This window comes from Mytilus trossulus, chromosome 8 (assembly GCF_036588685.1).
Source record: "Mytilus trossulus isolate FHL-02 chromosome 8, PNRI_Mtr1.1.1.hap1, whole genome shotgun sequence".
NCBI classification, from domain to species: domain Eukaryota; kingdom Metazoa; phylum Mollusca; class Bivalvia; order Mytilida; family Mytilidae; genus Mytilus; species Mytilus trossulus.
The window spans coordinates 62,478,451-62,503,891 of NC_086380.1; the positions used below are offsets into that span (position 1 = coordinate 62,478,451).

A 25,441-nucleotide genomic window follows, 5' to 3' on the forward strand; every position below is an offset into this window, starting at 1 on the left:
ATTCAACAGAACACAAAAACATCTTTCTACGAACACATGGATTAACTTGAGTGTCTGACGTCATAAAATTTGTATACGTCACATAAATTTGTCGTTCAATGTGCATACAAACAGTTTTAAAATTTACATAGGCAATGTAAGCATACAGAGTTAAAAAAATCAAAAGTATGTAAGAACAAATTACAGAAATAGACCGAGATTTAAACTAGTCCAAAAGTTATAGGTAGAATTTATGAGAATCCAAAAATACTTAATTCCACTACGCGATTGAATGAATGAATAGTGTTCTGGCGGCGGCGGCGTTAGCTCACTTCAAAGCTTTCTAATTTAGAAGCTAGAAGAAGACCTGACTGCCTCTTTTGGTCATATGTCCAATGTCCTTGACTTCATTTTCAAGGTTCAGTGACTACTTGAAAAAAGTAATGTTAATTTCTTCCTTATGAGTAATATGATAACTTTATTATGTATGTGCATACCTTGCTAGATACTGATGCCCGTCAGACAGTTTTCATAAGATCTCGACCTCATTTCATTGATAAGTGCACAATGTTAAGATTTGGTGGTCAAGTCCATATACAATGTATCAGATACTATAAGCAATAGGTCAACTTTATTTGGTGCATGAAAATACTTTATGATGTACATGTCGGTCTCGTAGATTTTATTTGACATTGACCTCATTTTGTTTGTGTTTTGGTCTGTTTTTTTACGACTGCAAAAGTTTTTAAATGATTTGGTCTTATATTGTTATCACATCGTCGGCGTCGTGGTTTCCGGATAATAACTTTAGTATAGGCAAATAGAAATCTATAAAATTTTAACACTAGGGCTGTGTTCACACCAAACGCTGTGTACAGCAAACATGTTCACATTTGGTTTTAATGTAATGTACACTAGTTTCACATTAGATTTGTTCACATCGATACATCTTGTTTAGCTACCTGTACATAAGATTTGTTCACACTTGTAAACTATATGTCATTTAAATGTTCATTACGTAGAACCGAATTAAATTTTTAAACAACTTTTCTATCAGTTAGGGAACAACCATTTGACTTTAAAAAAAAGGGGAATGGATTTTTCCACAATTTGATTTTAAAAAAATCGGGTCATACAGATGATTAGAATGAACCAATATTCTGAATCCAAAGTTACCCCATATACTATAGTGTTAAATATTGTATTGGCACCATCGAAAAAAAAACAAACCTAAATATAAACCTTCGCGCGATAAAAAAAAAATCTGACTCAGAGCCAACCCCACACCCCCTCCCCCCTTTCCTATTTTTTAAGTATAGTGGATGCTCCTTTGAGAGAGTAATTTTAGATGATTTGCAGTAGTTTAAATTTCAAATGGTATTTTTTTCAAGGAGTAATGAGGGGTGATGTTTTTTTTTATTTCATATTGTATTTTTTAACGGATCTGAGATACTTCACAATCAAACAATTAACATCACTCTTTTTCAGTAAGCATTTATGAGTGAATCGTTGTTTGAGTAATTATCAGTGGCAAATATTTCTGTCAGTGTCACTGTGTACGACCAGCCGATTCGGGAAGACCTTTTCGAATGAATTATGTGTTCGGCAATATTAATGATGATGGATGAGTCTTTATAAGAGGTTAATAAGGCTACGTAAAGTGTTTTCATAACAAATAAATATATTAAATTTAAACAAATATTTTTGTAAAGATCTTTATTTATAAGTGTTATAAGTATCAATTTTATATAAAAATCGTTCCTTTTTAGCTCACCTGGCCTTAAAGGCCATGTGAGCTTTTCTCATCACTTGGCGTCCGTCGTCGTCGACGTCGTCGTCGTCGTCGTCGTCTGTCGTCGTTAACAATTTTTCAAACATCTTCTCCTCTGAAACTACCAAATGAATTTGAATGAAACTTAGCATGATTGTTCCTTAGAGTATCTTGCACAAAGTGTGTGCTTCGATTTTTGATCCGTCAAAAAACATGGCCGCCGTTACTTAAAATAGAACATAGGGGTCAAATGCAGTTTTTGGCTTATATCTCAAAAACGAAAGCATTTAGAGCAAATCTGACATGGGGTAAATATGTTCATTAGGTCATCTATCAGCCCTTAAATTTTCAGATGAATCAAACAACCCTTTGTTGGGTTGCTGCCACTTAATTGGTAATTTTAAGGAAATTTTGCAGTTTTTGGTCATTATCTTGAATATTATAGATACAGATAAACTGTATATAGCAAAAATGTTAAGCAAAGTAAGATCTACAAATAAGTTAATATGACCAAAATAGTCAATTGACCCCTTAAGGGGTTATTATCCGTTAATGACAATTTTTCACAATTTGTTCATCATATTTGCTAACTTTAAAAAATCTTCTCCTCTGAAACTACTGAATGGATTGGGATGAAACTTAGCATGATTGTTCCTTAGATTATCCTGCACAAAGTGTGTGCTTCGATTTTTTATCCATAAAAAAAACATGGCCGCCGTTACTTAAAATAGAACATAGGGTTCAAATGCAGTTTTTGGCTTATATCTCAAAAACGAAAGCATTTAGAGCAAATCTGACATGGGGTAAATATGTTCATTGGGTCAATATCTATCAGCCCTGAAATTTTCAGATGAATCAAACAACCCATTGTTGGGTTGCTGCCACTTAATTGGTAATTTTAAGAAAATTTTGCAGTTTTTGGTCATTATCTTGAATATTATTATAAATACAGATAAACTGTTGATAGCAAAAATGTTAAGCAAAGTAAGATCTACAAATAAGTCAATAGACCAAAATTGTCAATTGACCCTTTAAGGAGTTATTGCCCTTTAAAGACTTTTTTTACAATTTGTTCATCATGTTGACTTACTTTTAAAAATCTTCTCCTTTGAAACTGCTGTATCAATTTCAGCCAAACTTAGGCTAAATGAGTTTCAGAGTTTCAGAGTATCTAGTATAAATTTTATATTTCATTTCCTTGTATGTCAAGAAACATAGCTCCTATGGATAAAATAGAACATAGGAGAAAATTATTTTGAAGAAAATAGGACAATTTAAAGAACATTTAAATAAATTGAAAAGCCAAAATAATTATTGATGAGAGATTAAACCAAAAACATTGAGGTGAGCGATTCAGGCTCTTGAGAGCCTCTTGTTTAAATATACATGGAAAAATTAACGTTTTGGATGCCTAGTTTTGTGTACACTTAACCTACACAAGGCCTACATCAACTATCGACTGCATGTAGACAAAACATGATTCAAACTACATGTAAACATTGAGTTTTATCAATGGGAACGTAATTATGTTTAGTTTATGTGTGAGTTACACTTACACAACACAGAGTTTAGGTCAATGTGAACACGACCTAGGTTTATAACTACTAAAGGAAGGTTGGGAATAGATTATGGGGTTTTGGTCCCAACAATTTATGAAAAAGGGGCCCTTATATGCATTTTTGTAGTTTCCAGACAATAACTTGTGTTAAAACGTATGAATCTCTCTGAAATTGTACCACAAATTTCCATACTACAAAAGGATGGTAAGAATTGACAGTTGGGGTTATGGCTCAAACCATTGAAATTAGGGTAAATACAAAGTGTACATGAATTGATAAAAATATAATATACATAACTTCACATTGAAGTGGATTTGATAGCGATATGGCTCATGTACTACGTGGCTGTTTTTGTTACTTGCTTTTGTGTATGCGAGACATGGGTATTACTTTCCAGCGGTGGCTTCATTTATTTGTTAAAATTAAAAAAAATCACAAGGTAGAAGACCTGGATGATTCATATCTTGTATTCAAATACCTTATGTTATGAAGTTTTCGTCTGTCATATGTCCATTGTCCTGTTTTCTATTTTATGGTTCAGCAAATGATTAAAGAAAAAAGTGTTTTGGTCGTAAATCTCTCATTTATTATGCGTAGTAGGATAACTTCATTGGAATATGGGTTCCTTTCAACATCTTCATGGCCTTCATACAGAGTTCACATGACCTCGACCTTATCTCTTGGATCAGTCATCAATGTCGAAGTTACCTGACTGGTCTGTTTCTCAAATGCTATAAGCAGTAGATCAACTAGGTATAATATTTTAATCATAATCTCTTAAATATTCATTGAAATGATATCAGATTGGAAAATTCCGATGAAAAACAAAATAACGTAATTTGAAAGCACGCTTGATTAGTATCTCTTCCTTTGTGCTCATTCGTTATATTTTTGCTTCGCATCACGGAGCGGAGCTATTAGTTTCAGTCGATATACAAGACATCTTAAAAAAATACTGATTACATGTAGATTCTGATTGGTTGCTTTATTTTGTGAATGAGATACAGCAACAGCTATTGGCCTAAATGAGATAAAGAATTACAGACTTTTCTCGTCTCAGGAAAAGACACCAAATGCCGGATAAGTTACTATATGTATTTCAGTTCCGATTAACTGTCATCATTCATGTTCGTTTTATTATGCACAGAAATTCAATATTAAAATATCAATTATCAATAGATGTTTATTTGCGCTGTTAACGTGCAAAATGCACGATTTGTTTTGCTAAACAATGTTCCTATACAATGTTTACAAAAATGCATTATTTGTATTTTTTGCCAATCTAGACAAACCTCCAGAGAGGTACACCTCCAGCATTTGTCCATAGAGGCAAACCTCTAGGGTAGTGTCTATTTATAGATACCAGGAAGTTTGAAACAACAACTTTCTTCGTATTTTGCATTAAAAAATACTTTAATTGTCTTTATCCAGACACCAAAAGCATGTGAAGGTATTCACGTATAATGTATAAAGCAGTCCTAGCCCACACAAAATGAGTGCTACGCAAACACTGGGTCCTCTTATACTGTAACAAAACATTCTATCTTATTAAAAAAAAGTTTACCTATTTAATTAAATGGTCGTTTGGTAAAGCTGAATGTAGATATATTTGCTGCAACTCATTTAAAGCCTTTTTCTCTAATTGGAAAGGTAAATATGCTAGATATACTTACTGGAGGTGTGATGAGATGATTGAAGCTGTTAATTTTCTCCTTGGTAATATTTACGTACGTTTCGGCAACAAAGTTTATCGACAGGTTGTAGGTATCCCCATGGGCACTAATTGTACCCCTTTAATAGCAGACTTGTTTTTGTACTGTTACGAGTCACAGTTTATGACTAAACTCAGTAAAGACCCGTCTAAATTGCATTTAATTGATAAATTCAACAACACTTACCGTTATCCTGATGATATTTTTTCGTTAAATAATCAAGAATTTTCTCAATATACTGCTGAAATTTACCCCAGGGGAGACGTATACATTATTCATGTATGTGCCTGTCCCAAGTCAGGAGCCTGTATTTCAGTGGTTGTCGTTTGTTTATGTTTTACATATTTGTTTTTCGTTAATTTTTTTACATAAATAAGGCCGTTAGTTTTCTCGTTTGAATTGTTTTACATTGTCTTATCGGGGCCTTTTATAGCTGACTATGCGGTATGATGTTTGCTCATTGTTGAAGGCCGTACGGTGACCTATAGTTGTTAATTTTTGTGTCATTTTGGTCTTTTGTGGATAGTTATCTCATTGGCAATTATACCACATCTTCTTTTTTATATTCAACTGTACGTTATATTTGACTAATGTAAAAGGTAAAATCACAAAAATACTGAATTCCGAGGAAAATTCAAAGCGGAAAGTCCCTAATCAAATGGCACCATCAAAGCTCAAACACATCAAACGAATGAACAACAACTGTCATATTCCTGACTTTGTACAGGCATTTTTTCTGAATAAGAAAATTGTGGATTGAACCTGGTTTTAAATCATCTATAACCTCAATGTACCAAAGGAACACAAAAGGCATATAGACAAATAAACTCATCATATATACCAGGACTAAATTTTGTATATACGCCAGACGCGCGTTTCGTCTATAAAAGACTCATCAGTGATGCTCGAATCGAAAAACATAAAAGACCCAAATAAAGTACGAAGTTGAAGAGCAAAGCAAAGCACACTAGCAAAAATGAAATATAACAAAACAAAAATTATCATACAAAAATAACACAATGACGGGATGTTTAAGTACAGAACCACGTCATACGTAAAAAAAGACCCACAAAATGGCACAAAAACAAAGCAGACCAGCAAAGACAAGAACACAAAATTGTCATAGAATAATAACACAATTACGGGATGTATAAGTACGGGCCGTGTCATATGTAAATAGAAACACACAAAACATACTGACAAATCATATTAGCGAAAATTAAAGACAAGAATACAAAAATTATCATAGAATATTAAAACAGCTACGGGATGTATAAGTACAAAGCCACGTCAAATGGGTACCATTAAAAACAGACTTAACTGTAAAGGTAATATTTACAAAGACAAACAAGAGAATACTATAACGTATTTAGATCTGAACAGTGTCAGTACCCAGAATCTATACTTCAAGACTATCGTGTATTATTTGTGAAGTTGATACAGAATATTAGTCAACAATATTTGGAGGATGAAACGTTCTTTGACTTACCCCTGTTTCCTCAACTTTCTGCTCAGACGCTAGTTACATTTTACAAATTCTGAGTCATTGCTATATGGTCTGGAATATCGAATAAGTTGGGAAATGTATATCCCATATGCAAGTGAATTTGCAATATTGCTACTAAAGTGGGGGACATTGATAATTTCAGAATTAAAATCGTATCGTTTGTCATAGATTCTGGCATTGAGATGACTGAGCATGTCAAATTTGAAATATAAGACTTAAAATGAATCGGCAGAAGCCGTGTCTGTTGTTTTTGAGGAATATATCAATACAACCCTTTCGGAAAAATTTGGATTATTAATGGAAAGAACATTATCAATATATCTGAATGTTAAATTAAATGACCTGGCTTCTTTGATCTTCTTGTTTTTGACAAGTGTCTGAAGAAACATATGATAATAAGTCGACAAGGCGCACAGTTCGTTCCCATAGGAATGCCGACAATTTGTTAAAAAAAAAGTCTCCCTACACATTCAGCAAATATGTTGTCAAAAACAAACTCCAGCATAATGAAAAAAGTGAAAACACAAAAATATTGAACTCCGAGGAAAACTCAAAACAGAAAGTCCTCAATCAAATCGCAAAATCAACAGCTAAAGATAACTTGTTCCTCTGTGTAGCGTGTTTTAACCTTTTAATTACTATTTAAAAAATATGCCGTATGGTATCTATAAGTAATAAATGTGTAGCGTGTGCTACCATTTTGATGTCGAAAGTCATTATGGACTATTCCTTGTAGACGATTTTTTAATTTCACATGGGAAATGGTGGTATAAACTAAATAAAGTTTATAAAAAAGAAATTACACACTTGATCAAAATAATCGTTAAAAAAGGTTGTATCTGTTTCCCTTGTTCACCTTTGTTGACATGTTCAACAGTGTATGAAGTCAGATATAAGCCATTAACAGTCCTTTCTGTACAATATTAAATGACGAAGTTGCTTGTGCAGATAATCTCCTGTAACCGTAAAACCAATGAATTGGCGATCATAGGATTTTGGTGGTGCGTATTCAAACCGAATAGGAGTGTTCAACATTTTTTTTTACTGATTTAACTTACAACCGGCACATATTTTTCTTATGGTATTTATAAATATTATCTTCAACAATTTATTAACTGTTTACAAAATTAAGAATTTTTGAAAAATACTAAGGCTTTACATTTTCTACTTCAGGAATATATTACTTTAGCTGTATATGGTATAACTTTAAGTATAACTTTTGGTCCTCAATGCTATTCAACTTCGTACTTTATTTGGCTTTTTTTTTTTTGGATTCTAATAGAAAAATTCGTGTAAACAATATTTCAAGTTACCAAAATATCAAAAATTGTCTACGTAATCAATTCCTTATATGCAATAGATTAAAAGGATCACATAAAATTTATCATAATATCGAGTACTGATACGGGAATATAAGTGTTATTCAAATATTCTAATCTTTTCAAAAACGATTCAAAATATGTCTAAGAAATGCATCATAAAATTATGCGATATAATTGTTATGATTTTCCTTTATAGCCCTGTATAAATTGTATCACTACCAGTAATTGACTTTTTCAGTGTGAACCATAATAAACCTCCCACTTACACCATACATCGTTACACTTTATACACCATAACACCATATTCCATAAAGCGTACAAAATACACTATACACCATTTATTCCCCTTTCCTCATTCCAATGTGCATCAGACAAGATATATAGAATTCTAAATACCAGCTATGTAACATGTTTGAGGGTTTTTAAAATTTCATTGTCTTTTTATGAATCGAAAATTAAAGACCATAACGAGTTTATTATGCAACAGACGCTATATCCCATGTACAATACCCCATTCATCATAACAACATACTATTACTCGTTCTGTAAGGAAGTGTACACCATTCAAAAGATGAAACTGTGATTAACGATTCATGTATTTGCTTGTTTAGATACTAGATCCATGGGTTACTGCGTGTATCTGTTTTTTTTGGTTTTGATATGTAAAATCGAAAGGAAAAACGAAAATTCTTCCATTTTCAAAACAAAACAAATCATTTCTTTTTCCATAATTTTTTTTATTAAGCTTAGCTTCTTGGTAATGATATAGATATGAAGATCGAAGAAAGGGCAGTGGTCATTGTTAGTTTTAGCTTTATTTAAAGTAAGTTCAATAGGATAAATTTCTGTAGTATACATACTGAAGTCGTCATTATTGAGAGCCAATATATCATCCAAATATCTAAAAGTATTGCTAACTTTTTGTTTGAAATGTTGTTATGATGGATCTTTGCTAATTTTAGTCATAAATTGTAACTCATAACAATACGAAAACAGGTCCACAATAAGTGGTGCACAGTTAGTCCCAATTTGTATTCCAATAACTTGACGATATACGGAATCGCGAAAGCGAACTAAATGTTATCAAGTAAAAATTCAAGCGCAGATATAGTACCAAAGCATGTCCAATTGACATAGTTCTTTTGTTTATTGCTACTAAACAATGACTTAAAAGAGTTAAAAACATATGTACTCGCATTCTGACTTTTTAAATGCCCAGTTGATTAAGGATGTGATTTTGTTCTTAATAAGAATATGAGGCAAAGTGTTTTATAGGGTAGAGAAATCAAAAGTTTGAACAGATTCAAAATTACCAAAATATGCATGCATATATCAAGTACTTCCAACGAGTTTTTGACACTCCAAAAGTAATTAATTCCACTATTTTCAAAGGCCTTATTTGATCAATTGATTATCAGGTTTTTTTTATTGTACCAAGTGTACTAGTAAGTAGAATAGACAATTTAGTAGTTGAACAATGGCTTGAAGATGAACTGAATCTATATTTGTAAGTTTTTTTTTGTGTAGCTGCGGAAGCCAGCACATAGTTGGGACTTTCATTGTATTTGGTTCTGCTTGTAAAGAAGTAGCTAAAAGTTTATGTCTGTTACAGATGTCATTTTCTGGAAAGGAAGTCAGTTTGAATGTTGGTGATTTCGTGATTTCCTTTTGCAGAACCTCAATATAAAATGTACAACAATGAGTGATGATTTTATTAGCAGCTTTATCAGCCGGGACAAAATCAAATTCCTTGGCTAGTTCTTTTAGAGACTGAATATCTATCGTTCAAATAGTAGACATTTTCTTAATTTTATTGCAAAGTTATCGAAAATAAAAAGTTACAAGTTATAGTTTGTTTTTACCTTCCATTGGATTTGATTGAATTGATGAAATTGACATGCGATGTAGACAAGAAAAAGTTTCTGACAGAATAATTTGATATAATTAAAAACAATACACAATTTTGCCAATTATCTCCACATTTTATTATTGTGTTATTTTCATTAATATCACAGCCTATAATTATTGTTTTCCCCTTTTTAGCTCACCTGGCCTAAAAGGCCAAGTGAGCTTTTCTCATCACTTGGCGTCCGTCGTCCGTCGTCTGTCGTCTGTCGTCTGTCGTCTGTCGTCCGTCGTCGTTAACTTTTACAAAAAATCTTCTCCTCTGAAACTACCGGGCCAAATTAATCCAAACTTGGCCACAATCATCATTGATGTATCTAGTTTAAAGTTTGTGTTTTTTGACCCGGCCAACCATGGCTAAAAATAGAACATAGGGGTAAAATGCAGTTTTTGGCTTATAACTCAAAAACCAAAGCATTTGAAGCAAATCTGACATGAGGTAAAATTGTTTATCTGGTCAAGATCTATCTGCCGTGGAATTTTCAGATGAATCAGACAACCCATTGTTGGGTTGCTGCCCCTAAATTGGGAATTTTAATTTTTTTTTAACGGTTTTTGGTTATTATCTTGAATATTATTATAGATGGAGATAAACTGTAAACAGCAATAATGTTCAGCAAAGTAAGATTTACAAATAAGTCAACATGACCAAATTAGTCAGTTGACCCCTTTAGGAGTTATTGCCCTTTATAGTAAATTTTTAACCATTTTTCGTAAATATCCCTGATCTTTTACAAAAATCTTCTCCTCTGAAACTACCGGGCCAAATTAATCCAAACTTGGCCACAATCATCATTGATGTATCTAGTTTCAAGTTTGTGTTTTTTGACCCGGCAAACCATCCAAGATGGCCGCCATGGCTAAAAATAGAACATTGGGGTAAAATGCAGCTTTTGGCTTATAACTCAAAAACCAAAGCATTTAAAGCAAATCTGACATGGGGTTAAATTGTTTATCAGGTCAAGATTTATCTGTCCTGAAATTTTAAGATGAATCAGACAACCCATTGTTGGGTTGCTGCCCCTAAATTGGTAATTTTAAGGAAATTTTACTGTTTTTGGTTATTATCTTGAATGTTATTATAGATAGAGATAAACTGTAAACAGCAATAATGTACAGCAATTTAAGACTCAAAAATAGGTCAAAATGACCAAAATGGTCAATTGACCCCCTAGGAAGTTATTGTCCTTTATAATCAATTTTTAACAATTTTCATAAAATTTGTAAATTTTTACTAACACTTTCCACTGAAACTACACGGACAAGTTCATTATAGATAGAGATAATTGTAAGCAGGATGTTCAGTAAAGTAAGATGTACAAACACATCACAATCACTTAACACAATTTTGTCATGAACTGTCTGCTTCCTTTGTTTAATTCACAAATACCAAGGTGAGCGACACAGGCTCTTTAGAGCCTCTAGTTATTTTCATCATAATTACATCAAACCTTTTGAAATCTTACAGAAGTATTGTATGCTAGTTAATATGTAAACTGCCCTTGTGATGTCCTAATGACCTTCATTGACATGGAGAGTACATGGATATGAGAAATGAAAATGTTCTTTCTCTTTAATAATTTGATCATGTCTCACTAAAACCGCTGCATGTGTATGTACCTGTCCCAAGTCCGAAGTCTGTTAAACGTTTGTCGTTTGTTGCTGTGGTTCATAAATATTTCTCGTTTTTAGCTCACCTTTTCAAAAAAGGAAATGTGAGCTTTTCTCAACACATGGCGTCCGTCGTCGTCGTCGTTAAAAAATTTTCAAACATCTTCTTTTCTGAAACTACTGAATGGATTTGGATGAAACTTAGCATGATTGTTCCTTAGATTATCCTGCACAAAGTTTGATCCGTCAAAAAACAGGGCCGCCGTTACTAAAATAGAACATAGGGGTCAAATGCAGTTTTTGGCTTATATCTCAAAAACGAAAGCATTTAGAGCAAATCTGACACGGGGGTTTAAATGTTCATTATGTCAAGATCTATCAGCCCTGAAATTTTCAGATAAATCAAACAACCCATTGTTGGGTTGCTGCCACTTAATTGGTAATTTTAAGGAAATTTTGCAGTTTTTGGTCATTATCTTGAATATTATTATAGATACAAATAAACTGTAAACAGCAAAAATGATCAACAAAGTAAGATTTACAAATAAGTGAATATGACCAAAATTGTCAATTGACCCCTTAAGGAGTTATTGCCCTTTAAAGACTTTTTTCACAATTTGTTCATCATGTTGACTTACTTTAAAAAAATCTTCTCCTTTGAAACTGCTGTATCAATTTCAGCCAAACTAAGGCTAAATGAGTTTCAGAGTATCTAGTACAAATTTTATATTTTATTTCCTTGTATGTCAAGAAACATAGCTCCTATGGCTAAAATAGAACATCGGAGAAAAAGATTTTTTTTCCTTGCTTTTGAAGAAAATAGGACAATTCAAAGAACTTTTAAATAAATTGAAAAGCCAAAATAATCATTGATGAGAGATTTAACCAAATAAATTAAGGTTAGCGGAGCCTCTTGGTTTTTTTTTATATAATCAACTGAAGCTAAAACAGACACAAGACAGTATGTCTTTCAACTAACTCGTTATGGTATCCGTAAAATTAACAAAGGGATGCATTCAACTTGAATACTTAGTTTAATGGCTTTCTTATAAGCAGCAACCCTCTTAAAAGGAAATTATGAAAAGGAATGCACGCCCTATATTATTGTTTCAAATGGGAGATGTATACTTCGTATGCAGACGCTGTTATAATAGCAATGGAAAGTTCATGATTGGGAAGCTGAACTAATCTGTTTTATTCCAAAGTTTTGTTTTCAACCGACGCACAATGCCAATTTATTGATGTAAGTAAAGATATGAGAAAGACTTAACTGTATCTGTTATATCCTTTATCTCAAGTTTGATGGAATCGGCGAATTCAATGTAGTTACCAAATTTTGAATTATTTAGTGAGAGAACAAAATCTATATAGCGGAAAACAAGGTCCAAGGATACTGCTAACTTTTTTTTCAAAGACGTTCCTGTATGGAATCAGTTCATACGAATAAAGGAACAAATCGATATAAAGAGGGTAACGGATTTGTTATCACATAAGCAAAACGACGGGTGCCAAATGTGGAGCAGGATCTGCTTACCCTTCCGAAGCACCTGAGATCACTCCTAGTTTTCAGTGGGGTTCGTGTTGCTTATTCTTTAGTTTCTATTTTGTTGCATGTGTACTATTATTTGTCTAGTTTTTTTCTTCATTTTTATCCATGGCGTTGTCAGTTTATTTTCGATTTATGAGTTTGACTGTCCCTGTGGTATCTTTTGTCCCCCTATGCATATAACCACTGATAAATGTGCCGTCTTTCTGTTTAGATGCCCTCTGATATTTGGAGGAGAGATTGTAAAGTGTGTAAAACTACGTATATGAGCGAGACATCTCAGTTGCATATGTTACTACGTATATGAGCGAGACATCTCAGTTGCATATGTTACTACGTATATGAGCGAGACATCTCAGTTGCATATATGTTACTACGTATATGAGCGAGACATCTCAGTTGCATATGTTACTACGTATATGAGCGAGACATCTCAGTTGCATATGTTACTACGGGTGTGAGCGAGACATCTCAGTTGCATATGTTACTACGGGTGTGAGCGAGACATCTCAGTTGCATATGTTACTACGGGTGTGAGCGAGACATCTTAGTTGCATATGTTACCACGGATATGAGCGAGACATCTCAGTTGCATATGTTACCACGGATATGAGCGAGACATCTTAGTTACCATGGGTATTTGCATGATATATCTATCACATATGAACACGGATATGTATTGGACATCTTTGTTGTCGATTCACACGGATATGAACATATTCATAGTCATCTGTAAAAGAGAGATGTATTGCATATATTCATAGTCCTATATAAATAAAACCTGCACATATCCGTGGGCATAGGTACTGTTGTATATTCAAACGGAGAATGGACTTGTGCGTGTTGAGATGTACACGACTGATCCCTTTGTATTAGTAGTCACTGCTTACTTGTTTTCAGCAGCTGTGTTGATTAAGGAGTGTTTGTGTTGCTTGTTCTGCAAAAGTATGCACAAATATAAATTAACTGTATAAATGCATCAACGATTACAAAAAGGTTTAAATGTCTTTTTAAATATGTTGTTGCTGGTTATTGATATCACTCTTAAAGTTTATGTTTCATTAACATGATTAAGCAAAGTAAAGGATTAACAATATCGGATTAAATTTTATTTCGATATAATAATGTCATTTTATAATTATGGATTGAATATCAAATTAAAATATACTTCATTAAAACGAAGAGTGTTTCATTATAATATCCGCAGTAAAATGTTAATAGCAGTTCTCTGTAACCACCAACCAAGTTGCGGCACGCATAGTCTCAGATTTTCTTGAAACTTGGTCTGTTGGTAGCTATCGACAAACTAACAAAAAAAATGTTGACAAAAACATTTTTTTATACCCCTGTTGCCATGGTTACGGGTCCCCTTGGATTTTGCCTCAAAAATGCATATTTTGAGGATAAAAAAATTACCCATTCTAAGCAATTATCATGCATACATTTCAAGTTTTATGAATATTTTAACTATAAGTTATTAACATATAACACTTTATGAGTCAGATAAAAGATACAAATTATTTCTGACACAAGAGGAAAAAGAGGGCAGCATTGGTTCAAATAGTGGAATATTCCATGAATTCAAAAAGGCAAATTATAGGCATTTTGCATGACATAATTTTACACTTTTGCATCCTCAACCAATTATACTAAAGTGATAAATGTAAATTATGGCTGTTGCCCAGAAATAATTTATCTTGAAAGGTTTGGGAAATAGCTTGCTAGGGTGGTTGCTATGGGAACATAAAAGTGTCATTTTTGGTATTTTGAAGAAAAAAATTTGACATTGTTATTTGAATAGTTTAAAAATAGTGACAAATACAAAATAAAAATCATTTGGGACATGTTGTGCATTCAATGACCTGAAAGTTGACCTCAAGGTCAAAGGTTTTTATGACCTTGACTTTGACCTTCAGTCTTTTTTTATTTAATTTTGTTAGAAATTTTATCAAATAAACCCAAAATGTATTTAGAAAAAGTGTTGAGACACAATTTTGCTTACATTTTGTTTGAAAGAAAAATGCCAGAGGTCAAGGTTATGTTAAAAGTTCTTAGCAACGACCCTTAATTGATATAAAAGTAACTAGCAACCATGCATAGTTGGGTTCAGATTGATACGAATTATGGTATACATCCTAATTAAAAGTTGAGGGGTCAATATTTTCAACAAACTTTACCAACCATTCTTATATAATCAGAAAATGCAAAGCAATTATACTTGTACTGGTGCGTTTCTAAAGTTCTAATTCATTCTTCTATTTAGACTCTCAAATTTCTTTATTGTGTTTCCTAAATAATTCACATACATGAATTTACTCATGTAAATTCCATTCAATCGCCAGCAACTTTGTTTCCTGTTCTTGCTTGAATTACAAATGTATTTCATCAATTTACGAAAAATACCAGTTGAATCATCATATCATTTACTAGGGGGGGGGGGGGGGGGGTGCTCCTGTTTTACATTTATGTTCTTAGTCTTGAATCTTCAACGCATGTAGAAAGGTATGTAGCAAAAATTAGTTTTATTGAAACTTATATGGATAAATGAACAACTTAAAAATTACCAACAAGACTCAATCATTTACTCAAATATTCGAAAATTTCATTTTACTCCATATAGGCGGTTCGCCTTTTAATGAATACTAGTATTTAAGGAGAAAAATTCAACAACTTTTTTTCCTTTTGTCCTTATCCCAATTATGTACTCTTTTTGGAGTTACTCTTGTAGCTATAAATGTTTAGCTTACTTGAAGTTCTATATTAATGTATTTAGGTTAATACTAACATAAACGATAGTTACCCAAAATTGACCTTAAAGGGTATTTACTCTTAATAGGGGTTGTCAAATGAATCTAAGGTAGATTCATGGTATAGCACAATCGTGGATTGCCTAAATCGCCAAAGGAGAAGGTACTTATGAAAAGGGGCGTTTTGGCACATCTCGAAAAAAGTCTTAATTCAAACAATGCTAGCCTTAGTATAAACACTTTAAAAAAAAATTTGTTCCGGGAAAAAAATAATTACTACATAATATAATTAGCACATACGAATTGATGTATCTGTACAAATAACCACATTTTCCATATAAGATGGTTGGTTTGAGAATATCTTGAAGTAACAAATAAAAATATTTACTACAATTTGAGTTCGCAAATTTCTTATCAACTACTTACCAACAGAAATATTCCTGAGCAACGGTTAATAAAAAGTGATTTGTGTCCTCTGAAGTATGAATGTAGCAACATAAATTTCATAAAAAACAATTGTCCTTATTTTCTTAATGAAATTTTTCTTTATAAATGAGCCATTTAAGGAGAGATAACTCTTTCAGTAAAAAAAACAATCTAACCAAATTTAGCCAATTTTCAATGACCCGTAGCTTGTAAAATAGCACGGTGACCCAACTTTTTTATTATATTTTTAAAAAAGCATAGTAAAATCCTTATTTTAGCAAATAATAAAAAAAATCTGTCTCATAAAGTCTATTTTTATGATCTACCTTAAGCTTGTTAAATTATTTGTAATCGTGTCTTGTTGGTAATTTTTCAATTTCTAGTTTCCTTCTGCTATATTATGGTATTTTTTATATAAGGCAAAAAAGCACACACAGTCTTTATAGGGCAATAAATGCAAAACAAATCAGCTGACGATTTCGACAAAGAATATCTAGTGCTGCTGATAATCTATTGAATTAAATGTTTCTCTTTCTCTTTTATTGTTTTCAAGAAAATAAGCAAAAAAAAACATAAGTGGGAAATGTGTCCGTGGAACACAGATGATACCCCCCCCCCCCCCCCCCCTAACCGCTTGCATATCATATTTATGAAATTATAAAGGGACATAACCAAAGAATTGTAAAAGTGCAATTGTTATTATGTTTATAAAGGTATATAACTCCAAAACGATATAGGTGACGCCACCCAACTTTCCAATTGATATGTATTATGTGGTAATAAGCATGGTATGCAAGTTAAACAAAATTTGGCTAAGGCAAACTAAAACAGATGGAAAGGGTAACACTTTACTTAATGCCACGTCTGCTTCAGCGGGGCATAAAAAGGTTAACATTCATCATTTCAGGCCAGAAATTCCCCTGTAAATAGATAGTAGGTAGGCTCTTTCACTAGGAATGTCAAAGGTCCGTTCACAGTTTTCTATTTATAACAACTTTTAAGATGATGGACAATTTAAACTTGCATTGTATTCCTAGCTTCTGTTTAAGCCATGTAAGCCATCATGGGATACATTTTTAAAGTACACTATAACTCTAATGATGATTGTGTCCAAATCTGGTTTGTGGAAATGTCCGGTTAAAAGATAATTTTTCCAAAAATGTTCCAGTTTAGACACTTTAAAAGTGTGTACTTCACTTGAATCAATCAGTTTGTGTTAAAGATTTGAACTGATTTGGTAATTACAAATACTTAAATTCAAGTTTAAATTTGGAAATAAATCAAATTTGCTATTACATTTCAATTTTAGAATGTTTTAGTCTAAAAATGGAAGTTATCGAATTCATGTCTTGTCTCAACAATTGTATAAGTAAGTGCCCAATTTCTTTACGCTTGTTTCACTGTGTTGTCAAAGATGACTCATATTTATCTAACACACGCTTTCTACTCTCTTATAAATAGCGTTAGAGTTTACTTTTAAGCAAATGTAATAATTCTATATTTTTGGACCAAAAGGTGTCCTGATTGGCCTAGTCTGTTCGATTACCAAATCTCAATTGGCACTGAGACTCTGTTAAAATAAGTATTTTTAATATTCTTTTTTAATCTTCCACTGTTGATATACAAAAATAGCAATGGATAGATGCAGGGTAGTTATATTAGTTAGGAAAGGCGCGTTTTATTTTTTGTGATGTGGGAAGATGGAAGTGTAACAAAATTAATGTGATAGTGTCTTGATCTGAAGATAAATAATATTGCCCAAAACATGCTAATAACAATTTTTTGTACTTTTAGATGCACATTTGAAACTATTTAAAATACAAAAACAGTGTGTACGAAATTAAAACAAAAATTGAAGAAAAATATGAAATAATCAAGCCTTATAAGTTATAATGATTGAAAATTAATATATTGTATATGCATAACTTCTTTGCTTGAAAGGCCAACTCCAACCAAAATAAACAGGTCGATCTCTTACTAGTTATATTCATTTTCTCTTCTTCTTATGTATATAAATAATTTGTCCTTAAATAACATTTGGTTGTCTTGTGGAGAGTTGTCTCATCAGACGACATCTTTTAAAACGAAACTCAAGAAAATTAGGACTAAATAAACAATAAAACTTCAGACATTTTTTTTACATCTATTCAGTTTTTCTAAATAATTAATTGGTTGCTATGCATTTCTTCAATATAAAGCGATGGTTGCTAGGCATTTTCCTAATATAAATATGTGGTTGCTTGGCAGTTATAAACTTTTAATGAATGATTGCTTAAAATTTATGTGATGACACCCTCTAGACCTTTGAAGTTAGGTCTATGTAATAGTTTATATAGTCCTGAATGATATCATGTATGGTTGCTAGGTACATTTTTTTTTCAAATAAGGGTGGTTGTTAAGCACTTTTGACATGACCTCGACTCGTTGTTTTTCGTATGTTGATAAGAAGTGGCTTAAAAAACATCCTATTAATTTTCTCCATTTCCTTTAAAAAAATCAAATTTTATACACAAGGTCAAAGGTCAAGGTCATCAATGACACTTCACCTTTGGACCAATTCATGGTAATTTAATTGCCAATAGTTTACACATCATAGTCATTCAATAATAATAACTTTTTGTGGATTATTTTTAAAAAATGGCTACATTTTAGAGGTAAAAAGGCAAAAATGACACATTTTTGTTTCCATAGCAACCATCCTAGAACCTAATTTCCCAAACATGTTGTTATAATTTATTTATGAGAAACATCGATACTTTTTATTCATAACCACAGGTTAAATGTAGGTTGATGCAAAAATGTCTATTTTGTTCATACAAAATGTGTAAAATTTGTCTCCGGAACTATATTGGAAAATTACCCCTGCTTCTGCGGTTGTGACAATATTCAGTCAAAATATTTTTTATATATAACATTGCTGTTTTGTTTGTTAAGTTTCATGGTTCTCAAAAATATTTACAAATATCATTAAATAAAACCTAGTTTTGATAACGAATGACTGCAAAGAAGTTGTTTTTTCGATGCTAAATTCCTCAAAATATGCTGGAAATCTAATTCACTTGGTTACCATGGCAACCATGACCTATCAACATTTGGGTGGGCATTTTTCTCACTTTTTTACATGATCACATGTTTTGGCTAAGTTTCATGAAAATCGGTGACTATGCGTGCCGGACCCCCTATATAAAATGGTTGGTGGTTATGTTCCGGACCATATGAGTATTTGGACCATACGCGTATGGTCATGACCATATGCGTATACTCATATGGTCCGACCATATGCGTATGGTCGGACCGTACGCGTATGGTCGGACCATATGAGTATTATACTCGTTTGGTTATTAACGGGCCGGACCATATGAGTATTTGGACCATATAGGTATTTTTTCAAATATACAATAGAAATAATACAATAAACTTTATCTTAAAAACAAATGTGTTTACAAAAAAAATGTATTAATTTTACATGTCAAAAGCTACATAAACATTAAATATTGATGCCACAGTTAGTTGATCTTGGTTTTCATCGCTAATTGTATTCATGTATGCTTTTGCATACTTAGAATGACATGCACACGGTACCATACATGTAGCTTTTCTGTAACTGCTTGTTTTGGCTGCGTGCAGTGATATCGACTCGGACATTTCGTGAGGTGTCTACGGTGTTTTTGAGAAACTCTAGATCTCCAATATCGTAAAATGAATATCACAGATCAATTTAAATCAAGGCAGTGGCTATTTCATATCTCTTAAATGCTTGTTTACCGTCTTATAATTAAGATTAAATAGAAGTATAGAAAAAAAATTAGAAAAAAATAAAGAAACATACACTTTTAATATTTTACTTTTCAAAAATGTTTTAAAAAATATCACGATCTTTAAAAAATATCATGATCCTTGCCGGTGATGTCATCTACTTTAAACAATAAAATTCCTTGTACAATATGTTCATTTAATTTTGGCATATTTTTATAATTGTATTTACAAATAGTAAGTAAATTTAATATTAACTGTGTGAAACTGTTTTTTTTAAATAAGTTTTTTTAATATATTTAATAAAATGACATTTTAGTGACGTAATAACCAGAAGGGTCACACCTAATGAAGAGTTTAAAAGTATACGTGTTGATTACCCCGACCATACGCGTATGGTCGGACCATATGAGTATATACCCATATGGTCATGACCATACGTGTATGGTCCAGATACTCATATGGTCCGGAACAGTTACAAAGAATTGCTCTTAATTTGTGTGTGTTTTCCTTCTTCTGAAACCACCTCTATGAACATGATGAATTAATTTATATTTTTAGATAAAAAAGTAATTGAAATGAGTCAAATGTCTATCAAATTAAGATAATTGTGAGAAACAAATCTGCATTGTTAGAAATTGTGCGTTATTTCTGCTATTAAGTTTATTTTACCATACAATCGTGTAAAGGATTGAACCGTATCGGTAATACTTGTAAGTTGTATTCGATGTTTTCACCTGTGAGTTGCTCACCATTCACAAATAATTACATTAGATGTATATTTCATTATAATAAGTTATTCTGATTGGCTAATTGCACATCACATGTTATTCCATAAGCAATTGCATGAGACAATAACATTTCATTCATGATGACACGAGGTCCCACAATAAAGTGCACAGGTGAATTTAAAAATTAAACTTCATGAAAATCGTATTTTTATAATCCTAGCTAAAAAATGTAATTATAAGTATTGAATGCTTCTTTTTGTAACTTTATAGGGTTGTAAAAGCGTTGACCGTGCGTACATTTTTAGAATGAAGCGCTTCCGCGCTTCATACAAAATGTACTTCGGTCAACGCTTTTACACCCCAATAAATTTACAAAAAGAAGCATTCAATTCTTAAATAAAAACTTGTTTTCATTACCAACCCCGTTCTTAATAGATAAAGAACAATTAAATACCGGGCAACTAAAAATAGTTTAAGTAACGACTTCATGACATAAATGAAATGTGATTTAATTTTTTACCTATGTCACATGACAACAAATACACTTCCTGGTGTTGAATTCAATGACTGCTAAAGGTAAGATAAAATGTCAATGTTTACAAAAGAAATGTTTTCGAGATGAACAACTTTTATTTATTGAGAAAACATATGAAATGCTGTAATAATTTGGAGTGTATTATAAAATAAAAGATATTACTTGACAATCAACCTAAATGACATGTAGAAAGAATTGCACGGTTATAATTTGCTATGGAACGCCAAAACTGCCTTACTATGGCCATTTTCTTAATAAACTATGATGTGCAAACAACCCTTATTGTTGAATTTGTAAAATACTAAGGCTTTTTTTTTTTTTTTACCTCAGGCATAGATTACTTTAGCTGTATTTGGCAAAACTTTTAGGAAGTGTGGTCCTCAATGCTCTTCAACTTCTTACTTTATAATTTCAACATTTTTGGATTCGAGCGTCACTGATGAGTCTTTTGTAGACGAATCGCGCGTCTGGCGTATATACAAAATTTAGTCCTGTTTTCTATGAATAGTTTATTTATTGTTGAATTTGTAATGGTATGATAATAGTCTTATAAAAGGTATACAAATATACTAATATGTTTTACATTCCCGGACAACAATACAAACAAATACACATATTATGTTTATTACACTATTGCATCAGTAATGGACCAAATTCTTCAAGTGTAGAAGTTTTCAGAGAACTTTATTTGGATATGTCCGATAAGATCTCACAAAAAAGTATTTTCGCACATTATATGAAGAGGTTTGCATATCAATTAATGACCATCTGGACACCATATAAGGGTAATAATCGCATCTTGTAGTTGCTAATGCACATTATATAATGAAAATGGACATGATAGTACAAAAAAATAAGGAGATGTGGAACAATTGCTAGTGAGACAACTATTCACCTAGGTTTAAAAGAAATGCGTGTTAGGAATTATAGGTTTACGTACGGCATTCCACAATGAGAAAACCCATACCGTATGGTCGTCTTTAAAACGCCACGATATAAAAATATGAAAACAACTCAATTGGCATAGTTTCCTATTGAATTATGTTTTTTCGAGTGCAGAAAATTGTTAATGGTATCTACTAAAGAACTTTTACTCGTGGGTTGTCAATTTGTGTGGTATTCGTGTGTGGTTCTATTCACAAATAGACAATGTGCAACGAAATATACCAAGTTGAAATGTTCATATTATCTTTTTACAATTGTCATACACAAAAAAGATATAATTTTATATAGACTAGCTATTTACAATGTTTTACTTCATAACAATCAATTCAAATTTAAAGTACATTTGTAGAATTTTTTTTAAGAACCGTTTTTTTTAAGTGACATATTCATGGCCAAATTAACACCATTTATAATCGTTAATAGGTTGATCATTCAACTTATGACTACACTCAGTAATTACAACGCTTTGTTTCTAATGTCCTTCAATTTAAGACAACGTGTAAGCACTGCAAATCAGCCTATGTCCAAAATCGTTTTAAAAATTCAAGAATCTTCTAATCCTACGTTCAAACTCCTTTATGAAAAACTAAAATCCACGCATTCAAGAACACACGCTCGAACCACGATAATTGATGCCCACAAACACAAATACTTTCTCAGTATTACATTTTTTTTGTAGTTAATTTTTATTATGGCAGCCTCTGATCCAGTGTGTTTAGTTTGTGAACAAAGTGATGTTGTAAAACCCGCAGTCACATGGTGTAATATATGCGAAGGCCTATGTGAAGAATGTAGTTTGGTCCATAGATTTATTAAAGGCTGTTCATCACTATTACATACCACTAGTTTGGTAGAAAACCGCAAGAAATTACCAACATTCATTGGAGAAATAAAACAGATCTGCGACGACCACAGCGAACCATTTGTTTTATATTGCACTATTCACGACGAACCATGCTGCTCACAATGTAGTGCTCAAAAGCATTTAACTTGCTCAAGTTTCCGTTCGCTAGAGGTCATGACTAAGAATGCAGCAGAATCAGCATCTCTGACTGACATTGAAAACGGCATTGATAGGCTCAGTAAAAATTGTGATATTGTCAGAAGCAACAGAGAAACTGCATTGACAAAATATCAAGACGAGGTAAACACGTTGAAGTCTAGTTTTAAATCGTTACGTGAAAACATGATCAGTATTTTCGATCAAGCAGAAAAGGATCTAATCCTGAAGGTCGATAACATCGGGAAACCATACACAGAGGAAATCGAAAATATTACATCTGTTATGACAAATCTTAGTTTGCGATTAGAAGACATGCGCAAAGGTTTAACAGCTATGAAATTATTCGGAACAAGTTATCAGATTTTTGCTGGGATCAGGACAATGAGAACTAAGCTCGATAAAGAAGAAAGAGTTTTGGAGGCTCTCCTAATTGACGGCAAAGTATTCAGACAAAGAGACATTACATTTAAGTTTGAATTTGATTCGTTGCCATCGCTGGTTGGAAAGGCAGTGGAGTTTGATACAGAAGAGACAAATTGTACTCTTCAACTTTTGGGAAATCAGTCTGTTCAAACTCAATTGGTAAGACACAAAACTTATACTATTGAAGATATCAAATTTAATAAGGTAAAATCTTTTGATTTGTCTAATCCTAGATCAGAAAGATTTGTCGCTGATTGTGTGTTTTTACGCAAAGGAGTATTTGTGTTTACTGACTGGAGCGATAATAAAGAGGTTGTCATGTGCACAGAGGATGGGGTAGTTGCCAAAACATTTCAGCAAAGGGATAAACCTTACGGAATTACCCGTCATTCTCAGCATTCCATTGCAATTACGATTCCAGACTTAAAGGAAAGTATTCTGATTGAATTAGAATCAGCCGAAGAGAGAGGTAAAATAACATTCGAAAGAAGATGTTGGGGAATTACATCGGATAGTTCACAACGATATATAAGGGTATATGAAGGTGGTATTCAATGCGTTGATGATGACGGTAAGTCTCTGAAAAGCTTGCCTGTAGAAGGATTTGTCACTCACGTTGCCTATTTTAACGGAAAATTGTACTACACCCAACATAATCCGAATTTAGTCAAGTGTTGTACTATTGATGGGGGTGCAGTATGGCAATTATCGACAGATGGAGAACCTTACGGAATAACTGTGGGAAAACACGGATTTGTTATCGTTGCTCTAAATACAAGTAATAAAGTAATAGTGATCAGTCCAAATGGAATATCAACAAAAGATGTAACATCTAGTTTTGAGGGTTTCAGTTCTCCTTACGCAGTAGATTATGATTTAGACAGGGATAAATTGCTAGTTGCTAAAGATAACACTGGCGTTTTCGAAGTATACGATGTTTCGTTTGAATAAGAAAAGCAACCTAGAAAAGAAATTCAATGACACTAATATTTACAACCACAAATTGATACTGAAGAAGATATAAAGTGTTTTCAGTTTATCATTATTTAAGTGCCACTTGTATATTAAACGTTTAAAAGGTTATCCAATATCGTTTAACGTTTGTCTTACATAGAGAATTTTAAACACAAAGAATGACTTGGGATCAATAATCATAAAAGACAAAACCAGATTGCTATATGATCACAATAAATCAGATCTGTCAGTGTTGAAAATCACTTAGTTTCAATATCTTAAGAAATATGTCTAAGGCCCCAAGCTTCTCTGGTTTTCCAGTATTTATACATCATTGACCTTAAAATGAAATCAAATACCAGTATTGTGAAATTCAAGGATACGACTTATTGTTCAGACGAAGAATTACGGTGATGTTGTACGAAATAAATTTGAAGTAGTGATAAAAAAAGAGTATATATTCACATAACACTACTACGGCCAACTTACAGAAATTGTTTAATAATGATGGTTCTTTTTACATTTTAAGTTTCATGTTTTACTCATATACAGTCGAAAGTAATGACGTTTGTTTCTTAATATTTTATAACTGTTGAGGTCTATAAGAAGAAGAAAAATTATGTTAGAATGCGAATGAGATAACAACCAAGGTCATCGTTGCCAATATAATGAAATTTATTGCGATTGTCATACACGTGAGAGGTTAAGCTATCTATAAAACCAGTTTTAATCCACCAATTTATACATAGAAAACTGCCTGCAACAATTCAGAAATATAACAGTGGTTATTAGTTCGTTTGATGTGTTTGTGTTTTTTTGAATATGCCATTTGATTATGAACTTTCCGTTTTGACGATGCCTCTGAGTTTGCTATTTTTGCTATTTTCCTTTTCATTTGCCGTTTATAGAAACTCTGAGGGTGTCATTAGAGAAGCAGGAACAACATTTGTTTACCTTTCCGGGACATATGAGATATCCACCAGTTTGTAAGGTGTATGTGAGGCTCTATCAT

At 32.4% G+C, this 25,441-nt stretch overlaps 1 protein-coding gene across 1 annotated transcript; it reads left to right on the forward strand.

The window, feature by feature from the left end:
* Positions 1-21,105: 21,105 nt before the first annotated feature.
* On the forward strand, positions 21,106-24,812 carry LOC134682027 (uncharacterized). The gene is made up of 2 exons (XM_063541632.1): positions 21,106-21,145; positions 22,729-24,812. The coding sequence occupies exon 2, from the start codon at positions 22,741-22,743 to the stop codon at positions 24,424-24,426; it is 1,686 nt and encodes a 561-aa protein (XP_063397702.1). The 5' UTR covers positions 21,106-21,145; positions 22,729-22,740; the 3' UTR covers positions 24,427-24,812.
* Positions 24,813-25,441: the final 629 nt, after the last annotated feature.

Excerpts from the sequence above, each read along its gene's own strand:
- LOC134682027 (XM_063541632.1), top strand. The coding sequence starts at position 22,741 with ATGGCAGCCTCTGATCCAGTGTGTTTAGTTTGTGAACAAAGTGATGTT.